We start from the raw sequence: 21,752 nt of genomic DNA on the forward strand, positions 1-21,752 counted from the left end.
GAATGGAATGACAAGAGCTTGTGGTCATAAGATCAAAGATCACAAGGTCAAAGTGTGAAGAAATGAGTCATCCATATATTCCAAAAACATTGCAATTTCATTTTGAGGACTTTTATATGAGAGTGTAGATGCCCGAGCTGAGCAACTTTTTATTGGAGTAAAAGACTGAAAGCCAGTTCTCATGATTTGTGATTTTATGTTGAACTCAAGTAAACTTGATGTCTCTAATTCGAGTTGAAATCCTTCATCGCAAATGGTTCAGAAAAGAAGATGTGGTAAAGCCACAAAATATGACTCATCAAGTACAAATCGCATCATTGCCGAAGCGTTCAGTCATGATCGTTCCAGTGAACTGAAATGCACATTTCAATGTCCCCTCCCTTTTGTAAGCAACAAAAGACAAGTGTTTCCTGATATCTAATTATGATATAAGTCACCTTTCTAAATGCACCTTGCTGGGAGAGTTCAACCAGGGTTTGTCTCATGTGAGGAGAGAAGCTATTTGATTCTTTGGACAAGGAACTAGTGATAGTCTCCAAAACATATAATTACCAGTTGAGAACAAAAAAGTTGTTGACTTTGTAGAAATGATGTGAAATCAGTTTGTTTTTACCTATCTCTGAAAAGGGCTGTTCATATTATTGTACAGAAACAGTCAAAACAATACAAAGAAGCACTATTTTATTTGCATGGGTTGAGAGCCAGTAGAAATGTAGCATGCAGAAACAACAATATTTAAGCTGTGGTCTAATTTGAGTAGCTTCTTACATTGAATTACAATTGAATTCAAATGTTGGCCAGTATAGACTAAGCTTTTCTTTGCCTTCTATTCTGTCATAAGATCAATGTGTTATCATCCCCTATGAGCATTCTTCCTGGCCCATCATAGTTATCATTGCCTCCCCCCCCCCCCCCAAAAAAAAAAAAAAAAAAAAATGGATTTGACCACATCAGTAGAGTGATCCATTAGTCACAGAGCCAAAAGTCTTTTTGATTTTATTTTTTTGTTAATGATAGTAAACATCATGCTGATAACAAGATTTATGATAGGTCAAATTGTTACCACATGACGTTCATTGATTTATGATATAGCATGATCTTGTAATATACTTTTTCATTCTTTGCACAGGAAATCCCATGTTTCACAAATAGGAATGAGTCATCTTGTTTACGTTTGTGTACTATTATGTAGACATGGCATAAACACACAGCTCCAGGTGAACAGTAGCCTAGTGTTGTGTAGACTTATGTATAAACTGCATTTTTTTCGATTTTTTTCATCTTTGTGCTTCGCTGAGCATAGAGACAGTATAATAGGGCAGTGTAACCATAGTCAGTAACATAGGAATACTGCTCAACTGAATGCATGCAGGATGTGAAATCCTGCTTAGTCCTAACAGTGGACCTTAGGGGATGGAAAGTGGTCCATTTAGATTTGGATGTTATGTGTACGTGTAAGTACATGTATACTTTTAATTGGAACATATTAAGCTTCTTTCTTCATGATCGTTGCAGTATGATGGTGCCACATAAGTCAACAACAGAGTTATAGAGCACCCTAGTTTGTACAATAGGATTTATTTTGTTTGTGCAGAATGTAATAAAATTATGGTCCTAGCCTAGAGCAGTATCTAGCCTAGGTAAGTTATACATTACTTACAGTTCTATGTAAAATGGTACATGCTCTTTCATGCGCTATTCTAGCCACATTCATTATAGCCCTCATGCAATTCTGCATTGTGACAAAACTGCACTTGGCCTAATTTTGCATTGTCATTCGCATAATGTAGTGTAGGGCATTCATGATCATAAACTAGCTGTATAATATCGCAAAACCACAATAGCCATGGTCACATGGCAAAAGATTGTAAAGTTTGCTTGTCTGTCCACACTGGCAACCAAACTTCATGATCTTTAGGTTCTCAAAGTTTGGGTGACTGGTGTACATGCGCAAGAATGAAGAACGCGCCATCTGACAATTGGTGATTATAATGTAACAATGCACACATGTACATCACAATGACAGCACGTTTTGGAGACACCGCTCGCAGACAGCTTGTGGACTTGTAACATGACAAACTTTTCAAAGTTTCAGTTGCTAGCATTCACACTGACCAAAGATCGAGAAAATTGGCTGGGGTCTGGGAAATATCCCAAGATTGAGTAGGAAGCTTGGCGAGAAATTTCACGAGCAGTTTCTTGAAAAGTTTTGTGAGAAGTCTGCGATCACACCGGCAAAGCTCTGATGTCTTAAAGATCGAGATCCTAAACTTCACAATCTTTTGCCAGTGTGACTGCGGCTAATGTCTTGAGAGAAGAAACTCTGATAGCCATATCCTCCCATTAACTCAGCAGCACAAACAGGTGGTTTTTTGCACACATGTTACAGCACATCTATTTCAGAGTATGCAATATTAGTTGTTTTTTTATCATCATGGTTAGTTGTGAATTACGAATATTTCACAAACTTTTTATTCATGTGCCTTGTGATATCCCTTGCCCTTAAATGTGTATATGTTGACATGAACTTTGTCTGAAAAACAAGTAAAAAAATGGAAAATTCTAGTAAATCTGAATATCTATTGTAAACATATTTTGTTTAAAGCCAAAACTACTTCTCGTATGCCAACAAAACTGTCAATTATTGCTCTAAAATGTACGCGTATGCATAGAAAATGTGTGAAATAATGCTGTAGTAGCATAATTTTATTTTGGTACCAATGAAAATGTGAAATATTAGCAAAAAAAAAAAGGTTTGCAGTAGGGGCAAGTATTTCTAGATGTGAGAGCGCTAGTCCCGATTATTGATGCTCTCTTTTGTCAAAGCACATGGGTAACACCTGTAGTTGAACGCATAACTTCTCGGCAGTGCCGCGCATAACTTCAAAGGAGAGCAGTAGTTGTCTCTCCTTCTCTAGCACCTCTCTGGTTACAGTGAATGGCATGCAGCTTGTTGGAAATTATGATTGCAGGGCATAATTAGTCATTATGTTACGTGCTACCTTCCCACAATGCTGAACACAGGGTTACTGGGGAGGGTTCTGGAGGAATAAAAGATTTCTGCACTTTTGATCTCAAAACACTACAAAACAACTCATCATCCTGGCAAATCGCATCAGCCAGGTAAATTTCTTGGTGGGCCTTTTCAGTGTATTGGAAGTAAATTCCAAGTGATTGAAGATGTATTTTGAGCCCTCCAAAAACTATGTCTTGGCTTTAAGATGGCGGGAATGTTGAGCAGCTGCTCATGCCCCTTTTAAATAGACTGTTTCTGTAATGTATTCAAATTTTATGCATGCTTTGTTCACAAAAGTGACCCTGAACAACTATAAAGTTTTCCAGAGGCCTGCCCTACCTAGCAACAACAAAGTGAATTCCTGCTTATGGAACTTAATGGAGCTTCATTACTAGGTTGGGGAAAAAGAAGCATCCCTGAATTGTAATACATTACAGAAGCAGTCTTTTAAGACCCCGTTTACAGTGCGGGGCTGGGCCGAGCCGCGGCCGAGCCCAGCCTCAATTGCGGGGCCAAGCCCCGTAATTTTGTCCGTTTACACTGCCGGGCTCAGCCTCGCTTTTGTTTGAAACCTTTCGATATTTTGTCATAGTGGCGCTCTGCTTGTAAACAAACGCAATTTGGTATAGTCTTGTTTTCCGACCCTTTGCCAACTGGATTCCGTGGTGACGGAGTCGCCGTTCGGGCAAAGGCCTTTGCAGGACAAAACCACCTTAAACTATACCAGTTTTCGACGTTGAGGGGGTAATAGACGAAATAGTACAGGCAGAGGGTTTGGAAGCCAGACTAAAATTGGCTGCGCATTTGGCCCAGTTTGCGTTTACAATGAGAAAAGGCTGTGGCTCGGCCGCGGCCGAGACCACCTCCAAAGCGTGGCCAAATGCGCGGCCAATTTTGGCCCTGCATTTGGCATTTTGCACGTTTACACTGAAATGAAGTCGGGCTTGGCCGCGGGCTTGGCCGTGGCCTCGCCTCACACTGTAAACGGGGTCTTAGTCCTATGACAGACAACATTAGTTCGTTCAGATGATGATCCTTACCTCGAAGTTAGCCACCTCAAGGGAGGATCACCATCTGAACGTAACTATAGTTAGAATATGTTAAAGAGGCAAATTCCAAAATTGTATTCAACTTTGTGCATTTAACTCATCTGTAAGCTTCGTTACCCAGCTGGACCCCAAAATTTGTGTAGAGAGGGGTTCAACTAATGTTTTATTGATTATCTCTTTATTTGCCATGGTGGAAACCCCCTGTGTGCCACGTTATTCTGAGACACGAAGGTAGTCATGCTTTGAGAAAGAATTTTGTTTTTCCAATCTATATAACTTCTACAAATTTCTGTTTAGCTGGACATAATAGTGAGCAAAGTTGAAGAGGAATGCCAAGCTTTATAACTTTGATGTAAATTGTATAACAAATCTATTTCTATGTTTTAATGATCAGTTGCTACATTACTGTGAAGGCATGACTTTTGCACATGAAACTGTGAGAAAAACTTAGAATTTATGTTGGGAACACCACCTGATAGTCAATCACCACATAGAATGCAAGCTGTGTGTACAAGGAACAAAAGCGCGAGAAAAGCTTTCATTGTACCTCGGGATTAGGCGATTTATCGATCGGTTTAAGGGGATTAGTGGGTTTGAGCGGAATATGCGAAGTTGGCATGCCGTTGACTGAGTGGGACGTGCGAACATGGCACATAAAGAGTTATACATTGCCCATAGATGCACATGGAATGAATTCCAAGGATAGGAATAGAAGTTGTAGGAGGCAGCCAAACAGGACTCTAGTAGTTCATACTGTCTATTGCTTTTTGGCAGAAAAAGTGCATAAATTTGTATAAATTATATGTCCACACCATCATTCATCTGAAACTGATGAGGATGGATATTCTCTTGATTCATACTATGAAGGAATAAACATGCAGATGATAATGAAGTAGCTGTACAAAATGAGACAGATTTGTTATGGTGGTTATCACATATCACATAAGTGGCATGCTCACCTTGTAAATAGCAAAACAAGTGACACGCTTTCCTTGTAAATAACAAAACAGGTGTTCTAACACCTGTGTTGACTGCCATTTATTTCTGTTTTATTTTTACTTGTTGGTGGAATTATTTCACAAGAGATTGGGGGGGGGAGGGGAGGAGGGGAGTCAGGCACCCTAATGTTGCATTTTGTAAATTGATTCTTTGGGTACAAAATCCTTGTTGTTTGAGGACCACTGAAAATTAGCAGGAATAGACATTCAAAGAAGACACAATGATAACAATTCCAGATTATGGTGTTCTGATAATGATTATAATCATATTAATCATGATGACAATTATGAAGATAATAGTTAAAAGATATACTATTGACATTTTTTGCATAATTATCATCTTTATAACCTATTTGCAGTAATTATCTTTGTGTCAGAAACGCTCTTAGAAAGTTTCCTTTCCTGCGAAGACATGACAGGCATGTTGATCGACCCTTTTGTTATAGTGCATTCCTCTGAGGGTTTACAGTGTTTGTATTATGGCCAGTGGGAGTAGTACACAGGCATTATGAAACGGTCACACCACCACCTCCCCTGTACCATGCGGGACCCTGTTAGCTATCATTATCTGGATCAAGATTTGACTCATTTACCAAACACATTGATCTGTTTGTTGTGTCATCAACCTGCAGTCATTAACTCTTTGCCATAGGACTGATGAGGCAGATTTGGGCCAGTCTTGTCTGATACTCTGATCTCTCCTCCAGATAATTTTTTTCTCTCTCGCCTATCGGCAGAAGCCCCGTCTGTAAGAAGCTCGGCCAATATTCAACCCATCTACATCTAAAGATTGCATTTGACAACTAAAATGAGACAGGAAATGAGAGGGGAAAAACTTTTCCAGATGAGTTAGTATCAAGCAGTGAGAGATTATTACCAGAAAAAAAAATCTGATATTATGCTTCTATAGTTTTCACACTCTTTTTACACTAAAGGTGTCTTCCTGCTATTTTTCTCCAAAATAATACCACATCAGGTCAATACTGCAATAGCTTCATGGAGTCCGTCTCTATTATATAACATGACATATCAATTGAATTAAGCCCATTTCATTTTGTATTCTCCTCCTTTAAAGGGATAGTGCAGCTTTCAAAATGGATATACATTTTGTTGTACTACTCTGTAATGATATTGTACTTTGTATATTTTCAGCATATGATACAAGCAGAAGTATGCTCTAAACTGTCATTTAGGGTGTATTTGTTCATTCAAAATGGAGGTGAAATAAATTCATGTGCACGATGGTAGCAAGAGACTGAGGTATGCCGTTGGTCTATCTGAACTGAAGTCTGATAGTCGTCAAATGTAAGCTTAGCATGTGCAGCAGCTACATGTTGTCATTGTTATTTCAGTAATCAAACTAAAAAGGTTCCATGGTCATGAACTCCCAGTGCCCAGTGTTGAAAGAGTTAAAACTGTCCCATGCTTTTTTTTTTTTACCTTGTCACATGATCATGAGTGGAGGTTATCAGATTGAGAGTTTTTAGTACACATGTTTATCTTATGAAGATGTAGATGTGTTTTGTTGCAAATATCACAAGTCACTTTAATAGAACAGAAGCTTACATTCTTCTCCTGTTGTAAGGACTCAAGAAAATCAAAGAGGTGTAAATGTACCTTAGAAGTCAGTCATTAGCAGGAATGTCATTGAAGTAGTTCAGTATTCTTATCGTGGAGTGACTGAAACAATCATGTTGCAAGGCCAAGTAGTAAAACAGTGGAATATGCACATTGAGAATGATTGTGTTCTCCCTACTGGTTCGGGGATTGATGGGCTCTTTAATTCGTAATATTTCATATTACCATTAGATAGTACAAAATCAAACTCATACTTAGTAAAGGCTGAAGAAGTTCATAAGATGGTCTAACAGTGCAGTGTTTAAAGTCAACTAACAGTAAGATATGAATATGAACATTATAACTTATATTTATCGGTAACATGATTTGCAGTCTGTTTCAAACTGCTCTCATTTGTACATACAATCATGTAATCACAGTTTGGATGTAAGAAAAGGGATATACCAGGGATACAGACAGGACATTGATGTTGCTAACTTTGGAGAAAATGTATCACATTTTGCATGAATTTGAGCATATTGGTCATTACACTATGGGAAGAATGAATCCCCCTGTCTAGTTCACTGTACTCTCATACGATTTCCTGGATCATATCACAATTAATATGTTCAGGATTACACACAACAATGTGAAGAAAAAAACAAGTAACAACATGTCTGCAACTACCAGAGGCCAAAAAAAAAAAAATTGTTGCATTGGCGTAACATGAGATTTTCAAATAGGGTCGGTCGGGCGGATTTTTTTTTTTTTTTCTTTTCTTTTTTTTTTGCTACCTGCATTTTACGTGTAAAACTCGTGCTCAGCTCAGTAAGCAGTTACAACTGCTGCACCGAATGTGCTGTGTTCATCTATTCTACAAATCATTTATGAGGCCGATATTACTGGAATTATACCCCTTCACAGAATTTAAAGATGTTGAAATCCCTATCCTGAATGTTTTCACTTCATATTTTACTATTTTGACTTAGATAAGATAGATGCAAATTGACCCATATGTACGATCTTTTCATCGCACACGGCGATCTCTATTACAGTCCCACATATACAGATTCGTGTAAGTTCTCCACACAAGAAACCTATGGCAAAACTGTGCACAATACATCGCAGTCTGAATGCTACGTATACACTGAATAAATCTTGTTAGAGTACGTGTCCGTGTTGGAAACAGATGACGTACTGATCAAGGAAGGCTTATGCGAGGCGCTAGATCTCTCCCTCGTACATCCGATATCCCCAGAGCCGTTTCCACTTCCGGGTTTGTGCGATCGCGATTGCAATCAACAAGATATTTGATATCGATAGCAAAAAAAAATAATAAAAAAACATGGGGTCGGCGGAATTTTTAGGGTCGGGCGGGTTACGCCAATGCAACAATTTTTTTTTTTTGGCCTAACAGAAAATCTTGTCACATGGTGAGTAGCTTGTGAAACCATGATGTGAATTTTGAAGTGGTTTCACCCCGGCCTGACCTTGATTGCACTTTGGACTGCGCAGGGATCATATACACGTAGACATAAAACAGTACATTAACGTCACCAGGTAAACAATAACAAAAAGAGATATCATTTATCCAAAGGTAATTTGATAAAGTAGCACATGTCTTGAACTATTGCCAGGGATGGCATGATGGTACTTGTTAATCTATTACTATTATTATCATTATTTTGTTTTGTTTGCTGTCCTTTTAACCATGGCCAGATGTCACCTGTCAACGGAGTTTTGCTTCACAAGTGTATATAAGCATTTGTATTTACTCTGCCTTACTAGCAAAGAAGACAAATTCGTCCCTTTATTGCCAGTGTCATAAAGTGTTACCAAGGTGTATCAAAAATATAATAATTATTCACATGGATTATATTTTGATTTTATGTGTGTGATTTGTTTGAAGAAGAATTCCAGCAATTGAGTGAAAATGATGAAGTGATTACGAGAATGTGATGTACAGTGTTATTATGGGTGCTATTCTTGCTGCATGCAATCCTTGTGGCTTTGTGTGTGCTTAGTTTCTTATTAATCTGTGTTCCTATAGATGATTTTCATGGATGGCATATCTTAATCTGTGGTCCCTAGGAAGAAAAAATAGATCATCACATTTTATGACTGAAGTTGAACCTTAACATATGAATGTAAATTCAACACATTATCCCACATGTGAATATACTGATTTGTACACTGATGTACGGTGAAGATAGACTGGGATTCTAAATATGGCATCAAGCGTCCCCACCACTGGAACACCTGTCTCAGTTTGGAGAGGAATGCTGGGGAGGAGGGGCATTGGTCTTCACCTGCCATAAGATAAATGCCTCAGGTCTTTGCATAGTGAATAAGAAACGATGGCCATAGTCCCTTCTCAAATAATCAAAATAAACAATCCAAGGCAGATGGGTGCTTGATGATAATTCTGATAAGGGAAATCTATTTATAGAAGTATGTAGTACACACTGCAGATGGCATAATATGCAGATAGTATACATACACTGTAGTTCGCATGATTATGTAGCTTGGTACTGACAACTGCCTGATAGAACAATTGAGTAAATGGTGATACCGAATGTGTTATAGGAAATGGAACAACTATGGCATATTAAAACATTCAAATAAGAGTTGGCTAAATGAAAGCAAGATATTATACAGAGGGGTGAAGGTTAAGGCGGCAAGTTTCTTCAATTTGTCGCCCTCTACAAATGAAATTTGTTAAGATCGCAACTGCTGGTCTGTAGATTAACAAACATGTCATAAAAAAGGAACCAGTGGGACTCAAACTTGTCATCCACTGCTGTCCCAGCAACCAGGGACAGCCTGGTGGTAATGTCGCTTCATTTCTTCTTAATAAGATACGCAAGTCTCCCTGATTTTGGTATTATCTGGCCTATGCTGAGATGCATTTAAAACACAAGACTTAGTGTCTCCCTGATTGTTCTTTGGAATCTCCCTAATTTTGATGTTGCAATGTTGGCAGCTTTGCCAATTCAACACCAGTGCAGAACACCATCTTGCATTAGTCACGGCTTAAATCCAAGGACCAGTGTGAATACAGCATTAGTGAATCGACTTGTTTAGTGGAAGGTGGAGCAATGCAAATAGGTTTTTTTTTTCTAAGAGGGGAGATGATCTTATTGCAGTACCATTATGTCATTAAATAAAATGATGTTAAGTAGTTAATCATCCTCTTAGTCATTCTTGAGACTTCAGTTGCCAGAAAGGGTGCTTTTTTTCAATAGATGAAGAACTGATTTCCCCTTACTCTCTGTACATTCTGTCTAGAGTCTTAATTTGATAATGTTTCACACTCATTCAAAGTAAACCCTCTGTTGAGAAATAAGATTCAGTTCTAATTGACATATAGGGCTATTTGTCAATCAGTTGCAATAAAACAACTCAATGCAAAAATTTAATATGAATAAGATTCAGACTGTGCACTGTGTCAACCCTTCTTCCGGATCCTAACCAATGAATTACAGCTTTTAAAACATATTCATGGAGTTACTATTCACTGGGCACTGTATTTTGATATTGTGCAGACATGTGACAGACCCAAACAACTGATTTAGTCTTCTGCGTCCTCCTTTGTTGTGTGTGAATGTTTCTTCTCCCCCCCCCCAAAAAAAAAAAAAAAAGTTAGTACTGATCGACTTGCTGTTGCAGATTATCTTACTACATTATTGACTCGCAATAATCTGCGCATCGAAACGATGTGCCCAGAGTCTGCTCAAAGTTCAATTTATCTAGCAAGGTTTATACAATGCAATTACTGTGTTTTAAATGCTGTTTACTTTTTGGGGGTGGGGTTCACGTGTACATCTTTGTGCAGTATCATGATGGAGTATGTTTATGTGCGTATGTGCAGATCTCACATGATGGTTAGTGAATGTATTCCTGCATTTGGAAAAATGATTGAAAGTGATGCGATGGACAATTTTTTGTCACATGACTGTCCAGCTGATTAAAAATAACGATAACATCAATACACGAATAGACATTCAAAATTATGTATTCATTGTATCATTGTGAAACAAGTATTTTTCAGTCCATACCCAGTTCACCCCAGATTGAATTGATGTTGATATTGATGAGGGAAGTTTCAAAAATGAAATGGACACGATTCATGTTAGGTGCTCTGTTACTCGACAAACAAAAGCCAAAAGTAGTACAGAACTGGTTGACAATCTGGATTAAAATCAAACAACGAATATCTGCTATAGACAGTAGTCTTCAAGCCATTAACTGAAGTACAATGTATGAATATGTGGGACAATGTATGTAAGGTGAGATTCTTTTTCTGGAATGATATTGAGAACATGTCTCAGAGCTGCATGGCTACACATGTGTGATGAAGTACTCCATGAGAGCATGGTGACTTTTAAAAGCTTTTGTAACCACCTCCTAAACATTGCACAAATCAAACACTTCATGCTTCTCTTATCTATGCTATCTTCATGCTGTGATTTTTTTCCCCTATGCTAAATATCTTTCCACCATCGTTCTTTACAGTTAGCTTTACTTGTTCACTATTGGCAGGTCGTTGTATGCTGAACTCTTGATACAGACATGTAGGCCCTAATATTCATGCCAGCTTATAAAGTTGCAACTGGTGCTAAAGAATATTGTGCATACATGCAGGTGTAAGTGTAGATGAAAACCTCTTGCAGCATGTGTGAAGCTTTAGTTTCAAGCACCACCATGCCGGGTCTAACCCTCTCCGACCAGCAGCCAAAAAGCCATGAACATTGCGTCCAACTATGTTGCCAGTGGTGATGAAAGGGTTAAAAGGCAGGACATCTGATTTAAGGGGTAAGGATTAAGTAAGAACCAAAGTTGTCAAAGACATATGGTACATTCAGTTATACCTCTCATAAAAGCCAAAGAAAGGTTTACTTTTCTAGTTCAAGCTATACTGACAATAAAGCAATCCTCCATTTTGCTACCCATAATGCATTTTAAAAATGCTGTATGCCTATAAATGCCTGCCAGTTTTGTTGCATGGAATTTTTTTTTCCTTGAAGGGAATAAGATTTTTTTTTTTTCATTTACTCTCCTTTCATCTTTCATTTTATTGCTGGCTTGACCTCAAGACTTGGGTTTATCCAAAGAAAATATAAAGTATGTTTGATTACGATACTGTTCAAACAGGCATTATTTGTTCAAAAGGCAGAGTATTGATGGGTTATCATTTATCAATGCTACCAAAGTGTAATTACACACAGCAACGTTTACATGTGGATACATGTTCTGTGCGAGTGAACCTAAGGTATATGGGCTGTGCACTCATAGGACTGTTCATTTTCTTGCCCCATTTATTATCTCCATGCAGGAACTAAGCCGGTCACTGAAATGACTATGCTTTGGATGAGAAGACACACACATTTCTGACTTGCTGTAGTGTGTGTGATTGTTATACATTTTTGGTAGTTTAAGTGGCAAAAGCATTCATCACTGGGAATTTAGTAACATATGAATGCAAGAGCATATGTCTAAGAAGGAAAAGGATCATAGTTATTCTACCTAGGAACCTTATTATGGGTTTTTTGTTATCATTTGACTTTTGTAATTAGCCCTGTATCGTTCGGAGTATTTGTTGCAAGCAAAGTTAACTTCGCCCAAATTCTAGTGTGTTAACAATTTCTTGTGTTTGTTAGTATGAGTCTTTCAATTTGTAACAAATAAAAGGGATGGTCAGTGTATTTTTCTGTCTTGACCCCTCCACCAAAAAAAAAAAAAAAAATACCATGTACATGCACACACAAACCCATGTGAAAAGAAGGAGGAGTTATTTTCTGATGACCGTGTCTTTGACTTAGGTGTTGAAACAAGAATCACTAGTCTTGTTAGCCCCATTCGCACGCAAGAGTTATCGGTTTTTGGTTTGCAATGTGAAAATTGATATTATTTGCCACCATTTGCCTTACTTGGCTGTAACTGAAGCGCTTTGAATCTCCAGACTATGCATGCCTAAACAATGACCCCAGTGTATGGACCTTGTGTGGCAAGAACTGCATTATGGGATTTTGAAAATCATTATTTTCTTCATCTTGCTGTTCACACACGTCATACAAAGCAAATTGCCACAAGAGTTTAAAAAAAAAAAGAAATCAAGCTGAAACTGATTTTTCACATTGCGATGTGTATTGTCGGAGTTAACAAATTTTTGTGTGGTGACACAAAAGAATTAATGTTTTTTGCATCACATTGCAAAAAGTAATTTTCCAAAACCATAAATATCTGGTATATTTAAATGGGACTGTTGACATATTTCTGGGATAGTCAGTGTATTTCAATGAGGTTTAGAGTGCGATTCCAATTGGTTTCTGTGCATAGATGTACACACCAAGTTATCTTGCACCATGGTTGAACTCTTGTAACCACCTGTGTGTGCATAATGTTGATATGAAGTTGGGTGGTGATCCAGAAGAGGTTAGTGGGAGGAAGTCAGAAGTATGCTCTCCTGGTCAAACTAGCCACATCCATTTATCACAAAGGACAAAATCATTGGTGGTCATCAGAACTGTTATATATATGCAATTTTCGCTAGGAATGATATTTCGAGATAATCGCATTTGAAGTTTACCCATTTTACAATCATGATTGCTACATTTTTATGTCTGACATTTCCAATTATTTTTGTAATACGCCAGACTTTAATTCTTTCTCTAACGTGTGATGTTTGTGTCGAATTGTAAAGTTAGGAATTATGCGAGAAATTGCAAGAGAGCTACATGTATGTTTTTTTCGGTTTGCTGAGACTGTTGTCATCTACCATGTATATGACAATTTTGTTGACTGCATGCACAAGTACTTGTGGTCACCGAATCATTGTATAGCACTATTATTACACGCAAAGTCAATGCACCTGATATGCAATGGTTGTGTTGACCACGCACACTGTGTTTGCAGTCATACGAACCATCTTATATAGGAGAGGACAGCATATTGTTAGTTTTTTAATGTGCTTCGCCTATGAGGAAACGAACAAAATGAAATGACAAGACTCTATAAAAGTGATGATTACGTAAAGATTACATCAAATTAGAAACTTAAAATTTCACAATATTTGTAACAGAATGTACTATCAAAATGACTAAAAATCTCAAAATCAAAAAACTTGACCGGAAATTGGGATATAAGATGGTTCGGATGATGGCCGATGAAATAGCATGTTTTCAGGCGATTTTTTTTTTTTCCATTGCTTTCCAGACCTAATTCCTCTCCACAGTTCATGGATATTACTTCTATTTCTCTCAATATGCAATTTTCAGCAACTGGAAGGAAAATTCAGTTATTTCAGGCATCATCTGCTGGCAGTATAGGATAGTTCCATCTACATCTTTCTCAATTTATTAAACAAACAGCAATGAGGATGACTGTCACTGTTTGCCTTCAAAAAATCATCATCAATTGATCGATGTCTAGGAGAGATTTATCTGTTTCTTCTAGAATATCATATTCCTGTTATATAATTGGAAGAATCCTCATGCATGCCAATTGTCATCATTCTTCCGTTTTTTTTTTCTTTTCTTTTTAGATGTCACTGCCCTAAAGTGGTAGTGTTATATAATAGACATTTTTAAGTACTTTCTATATTTGTGAATTGATGGAGTTTATGAAGAAAATTTGGTATTTTTTTTCCAAGTGACATTATCAGTCAGGAGACTGTTGAAAATGGTGCTCCTTGGCCTTCTTGTCATTATTGCTTGTCTAGTACTCTTTGAGTAGAATTGTTTTGTTCCATTCTCATAAGTATGGAAAGAATTTATCTGTTGCTTTCTTGAGTTATTCATCATACTTGAGGTGGAAAGAACTTACTTTGAGAGAGACTGTCTGCATTGATTTCTCAATGACTGATAATGCAGTAAATACCAATCCCAACAAAGTAAGTGATTTGATGGGCTAGCCACAGATAAGCAAAATAAAAATCCCACAGAATTGCTGTCTTCCAACCATGATCTCTAATTACTAATTCCAAAGGTGTTAGTAAGTAGGGTAGACACATGAGAGTATTAAAGATTACCTTCTGTTTTGAGCAAAATACCATCTTTAAATTGTATTTCTTAATCAGAGTTTGTCTTGCAGAGGTTTCCAGCAAAACGTACATCATGACTTTCCCACTATACAGCAGTGACATCATCTTCTAGATTACCTGTCTAAAAAGAAAAGAAGAGAAAAAGTGAAAAGCTCTGCAGTGATCAATGTGGGCAGTTTTCCTAGCCTACAAAGTAGGCTCTGAGAGTGCTGAGGAAAAATTCTTTTGTTGCATGGAGCCAAACCACCAGTAGTTTGGTCATGTTCAGCCCTCTCAATGCCAAGCTTACAGTGCCAGGTATCATTCCTACTTCTAGCACACTGGAGTACGTTCAATGAAGAAAATGTTGTTGACCTTTGTGGAAAGGGGTAAACTGAAATTTAATCAACCCTTACTTATGACTCAGACCTGCAAGGAAAATATTCTAGGAATCCTGTGCGACTCCAAGGAAACAGCACCTTTTTTTTTTCTTTTCCTATCATTTTTTTTTCTCCATTCACATATGTTTTCATTTCCATGTCAAAAAGCCTCTGACCTCTTTTTCTTTTCTTCATGGGACATGCTTCAACTTGACTGCAAAAACACAAAGTGGTCAATATATAAAAGACATAGAATGCAATCATTTAATGTAATATGAAACAACAAAATAAACCATAATAATCATGTGAAGATTGGTGGGTATGAATAATTGCTTCAAATGCCATATACTGTAAATAGGAAGTAAGAAAGAAAAACAAAAGTGAAATAATGTCATGAAACACTGAATTGAGTATAGACCATGATGATTATGGAAAAACTAAGTTCTGTAAGTTTAACATTTTCAATATTGAATTGCAGCATGAACATGATTTTCTATGACACCACATATTCACAAAATGATTAAATCAAATATAGGAATATACCTTGTCCCTTCAATGGATAGATGAAATTTGGCTGTGAGGGAAAAAAACAGTTTGGCCAAATTTGAATAGAAAATAGACAATTTGTCAGTGATCTGGCAACCCTGGTCACAGCAGCAAGTTGAAATTTGTGTCATTTTTAAGCACTGAGAGACAAGTTATTCTCCTGTATTCTGGATGGGAGAAAAAAACCAACAACAACCCAACAACAAAGAAATACACATAAATACAAATACCCAACACATATCCTTTCTCAGGTGTTGGCCTAACATGTATTTCTGGTGCCCAAGGGCCACTGGGCCATCATTTATGTTGAGCCTTGGTGTGTGTGTATGTGTGTGTATGTATATATATATATATACACACACACATGCACACACACACGCACACACACACACACTTACATTTAAGCATTTGTGTAACTTTCATACAATTATAGATATAAGCATACGCAATAATTTTCATTTAAATTGAGTTGCCCTTGAGTTAAATGCTGTAGAATGTCCAAAATGCCATCAGCATATGGACTGTAGCATGGCACATCACCTTGAAAAAATTAAGCAGAGAGATCCTGTAGAAATAGTATGTGTGGAAAAAAAAATTGTATTCCTTCGGAGCACAAGAAAGAAAGTACAACACATATTGATTCCTATGTACTCCAAAGCAAAAGCAAGCTTTTTTCAGGCTCAGGGGGAAAAAAGACATGAAGAAGGAGGAGAGAGGAGAAAAAGGGTCATTTGCAGATATGATACTATCAGTTTATTACACTCCCCTCTCCAATTTTCTCTCTTGTCCCCCCCCCCCCCCCCCCATTTCTCTCGCTCTCTCTTTCTTTCATTCTCTTTTTTTCTCTCTCCCCCTTTAGCCAGTGCCTGGCCTTGTACAGGTGTCTTTCTTTCCCAGCAGCTTAAAGCGTTGAATAAAAAAGACATAGAATGAGAGCAGAGGGAAAGAAAATAAAAAAGTCAGTTGGTTTGTCACCCGTGGCTGCGTGTGAATGGAGAACGCATTGGCAGGGAAGAAAAGAAGCGAGCAGAATAAGTCAAGCAAGCCCCCCCATTGAATTGTAGCCTCACAAATCTCAGCTTCTCTTCTTTCCCCACTCTTTTTTTTTATGCTCCTTTCAGGGTGAAATTGTTCATCTTTTATCACCACTTGAAATCTCCCCTTCTAGTTCTCTCCCTCTCTCTTTCTTTTTTCTTTTTTTTTTCTTTGCTGAAACTTCTGTTGTTACAACTGGTTGCTCTAGTAGACCAAAGACACAGCCCAATACGCTCAGAGAAATCTACTGCCCATGTCCCTGCTGTCCATGTGCTGTCAGATTACAATGCGTTAAAGTGTGACTAAAAGTGTGACTACAGTCCTTTAGTAAATATCAGACATTTCTGTCACAATAGCCATTTGCGTTCTTGTTGTCCTGTGCAATATGTTTTGATGTTATTTTGTGTATTGGGAAAACAACAGTTGAATATAAGGAATCTGACATTAATGACAAGATCTGATGAGGGCTTGAATCTCTAGAAGTGTTCTTAGTAGTAACTCTTGTAATGCCTAACTGCAGAAACTGATAGGAAAGAAGCAACTGAGCACACAGATGCAAGAACGTATGCAATCAGTTATATTGAGAACATGAATGCATGAGAGTGTAATGCATGTGCAAGAGGAGACCCCCCACATAGTCAAAGGAATGCTTCATGCAGTGTCCCCTTTGTGAAAGGTGGTTCACTTCTCAAAGGTGTGCTATAGACAACTATTTCTTTACTCATGTTTCTCGAATGACTGCTTTGTCATTGGAAAAAAAAATTGTTGGGCTGCTTGAGCCAGGGAATTTGCTCTTGCGTGATTTTGCATAGATTTTATCAGTTTTTCATTGGGGATGTGTGTTAGTATTAAAGGAGTAAGAGTAATTGACTAACCTGATTCATTTCAGCATATGGCAACTTAAAAATATATTAGAACACTGGCATAAAAAAGAAGGTAACTCCCTTTGTCCCTGTATAAGACTTAGCTATCACCTTCATTGAGAGAGTTTTTTTGGAACAGAGTGACAGTGTAAGCAGTGTAGACACAGAAGCTATATCCCTTTGACAGAAACATTACCCACTTCGTTCATTATGTTGCATATGTGATTGTGCATCACGAAACCAACAAAAAGCCTCACACCCTGATTTTTACTCAAGAACTCAAAATAGGTGAAAAGGGTCAACCCAGTCAATCTTGAGTTTTTCATATTTTCTTAAAAAGCAATTTTTCTTCTACATTGTGCTTAAGTTCGAGATCATAAAAAGAATAGGAAATTGTGTTATTTAGCTCTCTTTTTTTCTAGAATAGTGTGACTAGTTATGTCTTAGAGGCCACTTTCCATTTCTTAGAAATCCTGTACACTTCACTTCCATCTCTAATAACTTTTGAAAGGATAGTGCTACTGCTTTGAAAGTTGGTATCAGTCAAGGAAAGAAAGTGTTAATAGAGCATGCTCAATTTCAGCTTAATCTGATAATCTCTCCATTGTTGTTGCTGTAGTGGTTTACATCCTGTTTTTTGTCCCATTCATTGCACAGCTAGCATGACTTGGTAAGATGAAGCACTTTCATAGACCCTGCACTTCAAAACCTCTTTTCTCAGTATGCAATTTTTGGGTGAGTGTCCTTTTTTCCAATATTTAGATTTTGAAGTTGAATTGAGGTATCATTTTAAAGCTTAAAGTCTGCTTCTTAAGAATCGACCCTTAACTAAAAATCCATGTCTGGCAACTTTTTGTTGGTTTTGTGATGCAGGGCCACATATGTTCCACCTGTGTTCTTCTTGTGTTCTTGTATGTGTTGTTTAGAAGGAGGGATAATCCAGACAGCATAGGAAGTGGTTGACATCAGATTTACAATAATGAATGAAATAGTCTCTGCAACAAGATTAAATATGACAAACTGTATACATGCTATTTTCACTACTCAGAACCACAAACCCCTGTATTGGGATATATTTTGGCATAACCACTTTCATTTTCAAAAATGATAACCAAGTCCTTAGAAATAATAACAAGGATTTCATTTTCTCACCAGAAGAGTTATTTTTCAGCCAGTTCCATATACCTGTGCCAATTGCACAGTCCAACATTTGCCACTTGGCAGTAGGACGTTATGCTGGTGGTTATATCAAGCGCTGTAAGCTTCTACTCATACATGCACTTCAGTTCCCCACCTTGGTCTAAACTCTCATTCTGAGTGTATCAGAGTATGTGTAATATGTGTGTGTGTGTGTAGACATGTGTGGTTGACAGAGAAAAAAAAAGAGATGATCAGAAAAAAAAAATGAATAAAGTGTGTTTGTTATGCATGGTGTAGATGTCGTTCCCATCAAATGATGTTGCAAAACATGTTCAAGTTTGATAGAAGTACTGCCTATGTCTCAGTATAAGCAGAGTCATAGGCATTGTGACTGCATTGTGAACTCTGAATAGGACTATATTGTGGAAGACATGAATGGAGGTTTGTTCCAATGAAGCATTCGCCCTTGCCATGAAACTGCCATGTCTTTTTTATAGCCATTTTGTTTCTGTATGTCGAAGCACATGTGTACTTGTTGCCATGGACATCAATGGATAGGAAAACTGTGCATGGTTTAGTGTAGCTCACAGACAGGGTGTCAAATGGGGTGATATGCTCAGGCCAATGCCAGCCACTACTCATTATAATGGGGGGAAAAAAAAAAAAACTTGTCTTCCAGTCCCCTCCTGATTAAGTTGGGCCAACTGTAGTGAGAATCAAGTCATCAGAGGCACCTGTACAATGCTATATTGCATTTAGGTACATGCCTCCTGAACACCAAATATCACCTGTGTTCTTCCTACATCCATATACCAATCTTTCCAGTCACAAGGCCAGTCACACATTCTGGAAGATCTTCGAGTGTGGATAGCAATGTGCACATTTCAAGCATTTGAATAATACTGTGTATTCAAGTAAACCTTTGCATAATAAAACCACTACGAATAGGGAAAAAAAACCATTATTGTCAACAATTCAAAGATATCTTTATGTTTTTTTTTGTGCTCCTTATGCAATCAAACTGGCAGTTTTATTGCATGAGGAGCAAACCCTAGGGTTTGACAAATGAAATTAAATCCGTTATTAAGAATTCTAGTAATCATAGGAAATTCTGGCTGTCATTATTTGGACAAAACCATCCTAATCAATGATTTCTTGGATGCATCATAGAAACAAAAGTTAAACAGGTTATTGTGTTTTGATTGGGCTCTACTGTGACGTAAAACCATGGATATCTTGTGATTTTGCATGATTTCCCAGCTCATGATTAACTTTGCCTTGTAATTTACACTTCTGTGTTTCTATTTTGCCTTTCAGAGAGGTTGCAAGTCCATTGCGTGGAATTAAGATCCAAGCGCTATATTTCAGATGGATTTTGCACTAGTCCGAGACCAATCACGGAGGTGGTGTGTGCCGGTTCATGCATTCCGGAGTCCTATCATGATTGGTACTATGAGCACGTAAAAGTTTGGAGCAACGATAAGAGGAAAGAGTGGAGGTGTGTTAATGACAACGTGCGGCAAAAGAAAGTCCGCCTTATCTGTGACAATAACCAGGTCAGAACTTACCGCATCAAGACAGTTCGCAGCTGCAAGTGCAAACGATTTGCTCATCAACATAACGAATCGCAGCGGCCGCAACAGAATAGCCAGAGGCAGTCGTCGAGTCGCAGGAATGGGAGGAATAAGCGCAACAAGAAGGACAACAGGCAGTGAACCACATGGCATCTTCCCCCATTCATTTAGCCTCATCTCCTCTCTCCGCTGTGGCCAGATAGCTCTTTCTTCCAAGACCAAGCTGTGGTCATCTAGACTGTTTGAAGAGAGGGAAGTGATGCTTTAATTGTGATGAGCCACCACACTTGTTATTGTCGGGCACAGTACTACTAGTGACCAATAATCCAAAACAATGCAACTCCGACAAAGGAAAAGGAGAATGAAATGTTGGAAAGGAGCAAACTGCAGGAGATTTTGGGCAAGTTACCAACCAATGGCTTTCCGGTGAATCTATATCCCATTGCCTGTTTGTGTGCTCCTGTAAACAGTAATGGCAAGAGCGACTGGTAAAATTTGGGGAATTCCCTTGTAGGATGCTCTGGACGGTGTTGACTGGACAAGCTGTCATTGGTCCAGTGTCCTGAGGTCAGAATGCCCCAAAACAAGATTGATATCTCAAGATGGATATTTTCAAAAAGTTTAATGTAGCTCTGCTCAGGCACACAGACTGGATGCTGTGCAAAATGGTTCCAGGACAGCAAGACACTCTGCCACTCTTAACAGTTTGTGTAGCATCACAGGTGGCTGCTAATCAGATGCAAAGTAGATGTCAAATGCAAGTAGATGTAACTGGTGGTATTCACTGTGAAGTTTTCAGAGTTTTGGAATCATTGTCCCTTCTGAGAGGGGGAACTCCCCCTGGCCGTGTAGACTGTTGCAGACCAACAAGAATATTTACAGTCAGAGGGAGTTTGTACATTTTGCATTAACAACATTTATCACAATGTTACTGTTATCATGCATCAAGCACATGTATGTGGGGTTTTATTGTTGTTGTTACGAAGTATTTGCTTTTGATATCTTCATGCTGCAATTTTTTTTCAACTATATCTACTCAGCAGTCACTTTTTGTGATTGTTGGGAAGTTGTTGACAGGTGTTTTTTTTTATTTCGTATCCATTTTTTGTTTTGTCTATCAATTTTGCAATTGTGAGAAAAAATGCTACAAGACACTGCCTGAAGAAACGAGTTGAGAGCTGCATGCATAAGGGATTGGAACATTAACTAGTATTTCCAAGATCCTGATTGCTGCCAGTAGGAGTGTTTCTGTGAGGTGAACTGCCATATAGTTTTGGGAAAATGTAAGTAGTGGTGAACAATTGAGTATGTACTACATTTGCAGAGAAGATTGTACAAGAAATGCATTGGCACAAGAAAGTGCACTGTTGAATTTTAGCTCTTTTTATTACTATTAATAACTCTAACATGCTGTGCAAGGTGTTCCAGTCTTCCATTGATGTGATCAATTGCCTTGTTTATGTAATGAGTACTTGTATGTTAATCCCAACAGTGATCACATTTTGTATTTTTCATACAAATGTATTTTTCATATAAATGCATTTTTTTATTTTATGCATAATTTTCCAATATCA

General features: G+C 37.9%; 1 protein-coding gene across 1 annotated transcript in view; it reads left to right on the forward strand.

Annotated features, from left to right (window-relative positions):
- LOC139739547 (uncharacterized) overlaps positions 1–21,498 on the forward strand; it is a 60,245-nt gene extending 38,747 nt beyond the window's left edge. Inside the window, exon 2 of the mRNA XM_071650149.1 lies at positions 19,922–21,498. Within this exon, the coding sequence (XP_071506250.1) occupies positions 19,922–20,319 (398 nt within the window). The 3' untranslated portion in view covers positions 20,320–21,498. The remainder of the gene's footprint in view (positions 1–19,921) is intronic.
- Positions 21,499–21,752: the final 254 nt, after the last annotated feature.

The sequence above is a fragment of the Diadema antillarum genome, unplaced genomic scaffold, assembly GCF_040938485.1.
Source record: "Diadema antillarum isolate AM-2024a unplaced genomic scaffold, OU_Dant_1.0 seq00000804_RagTag, whole genome shotgun sequence".
Taxonomy (NCBI): Eukaryota; Metazoa; Echinodermata; class Echinoidea; order Diadematoida; family Diadematidae; genus Diadema; species Diadema antillarum.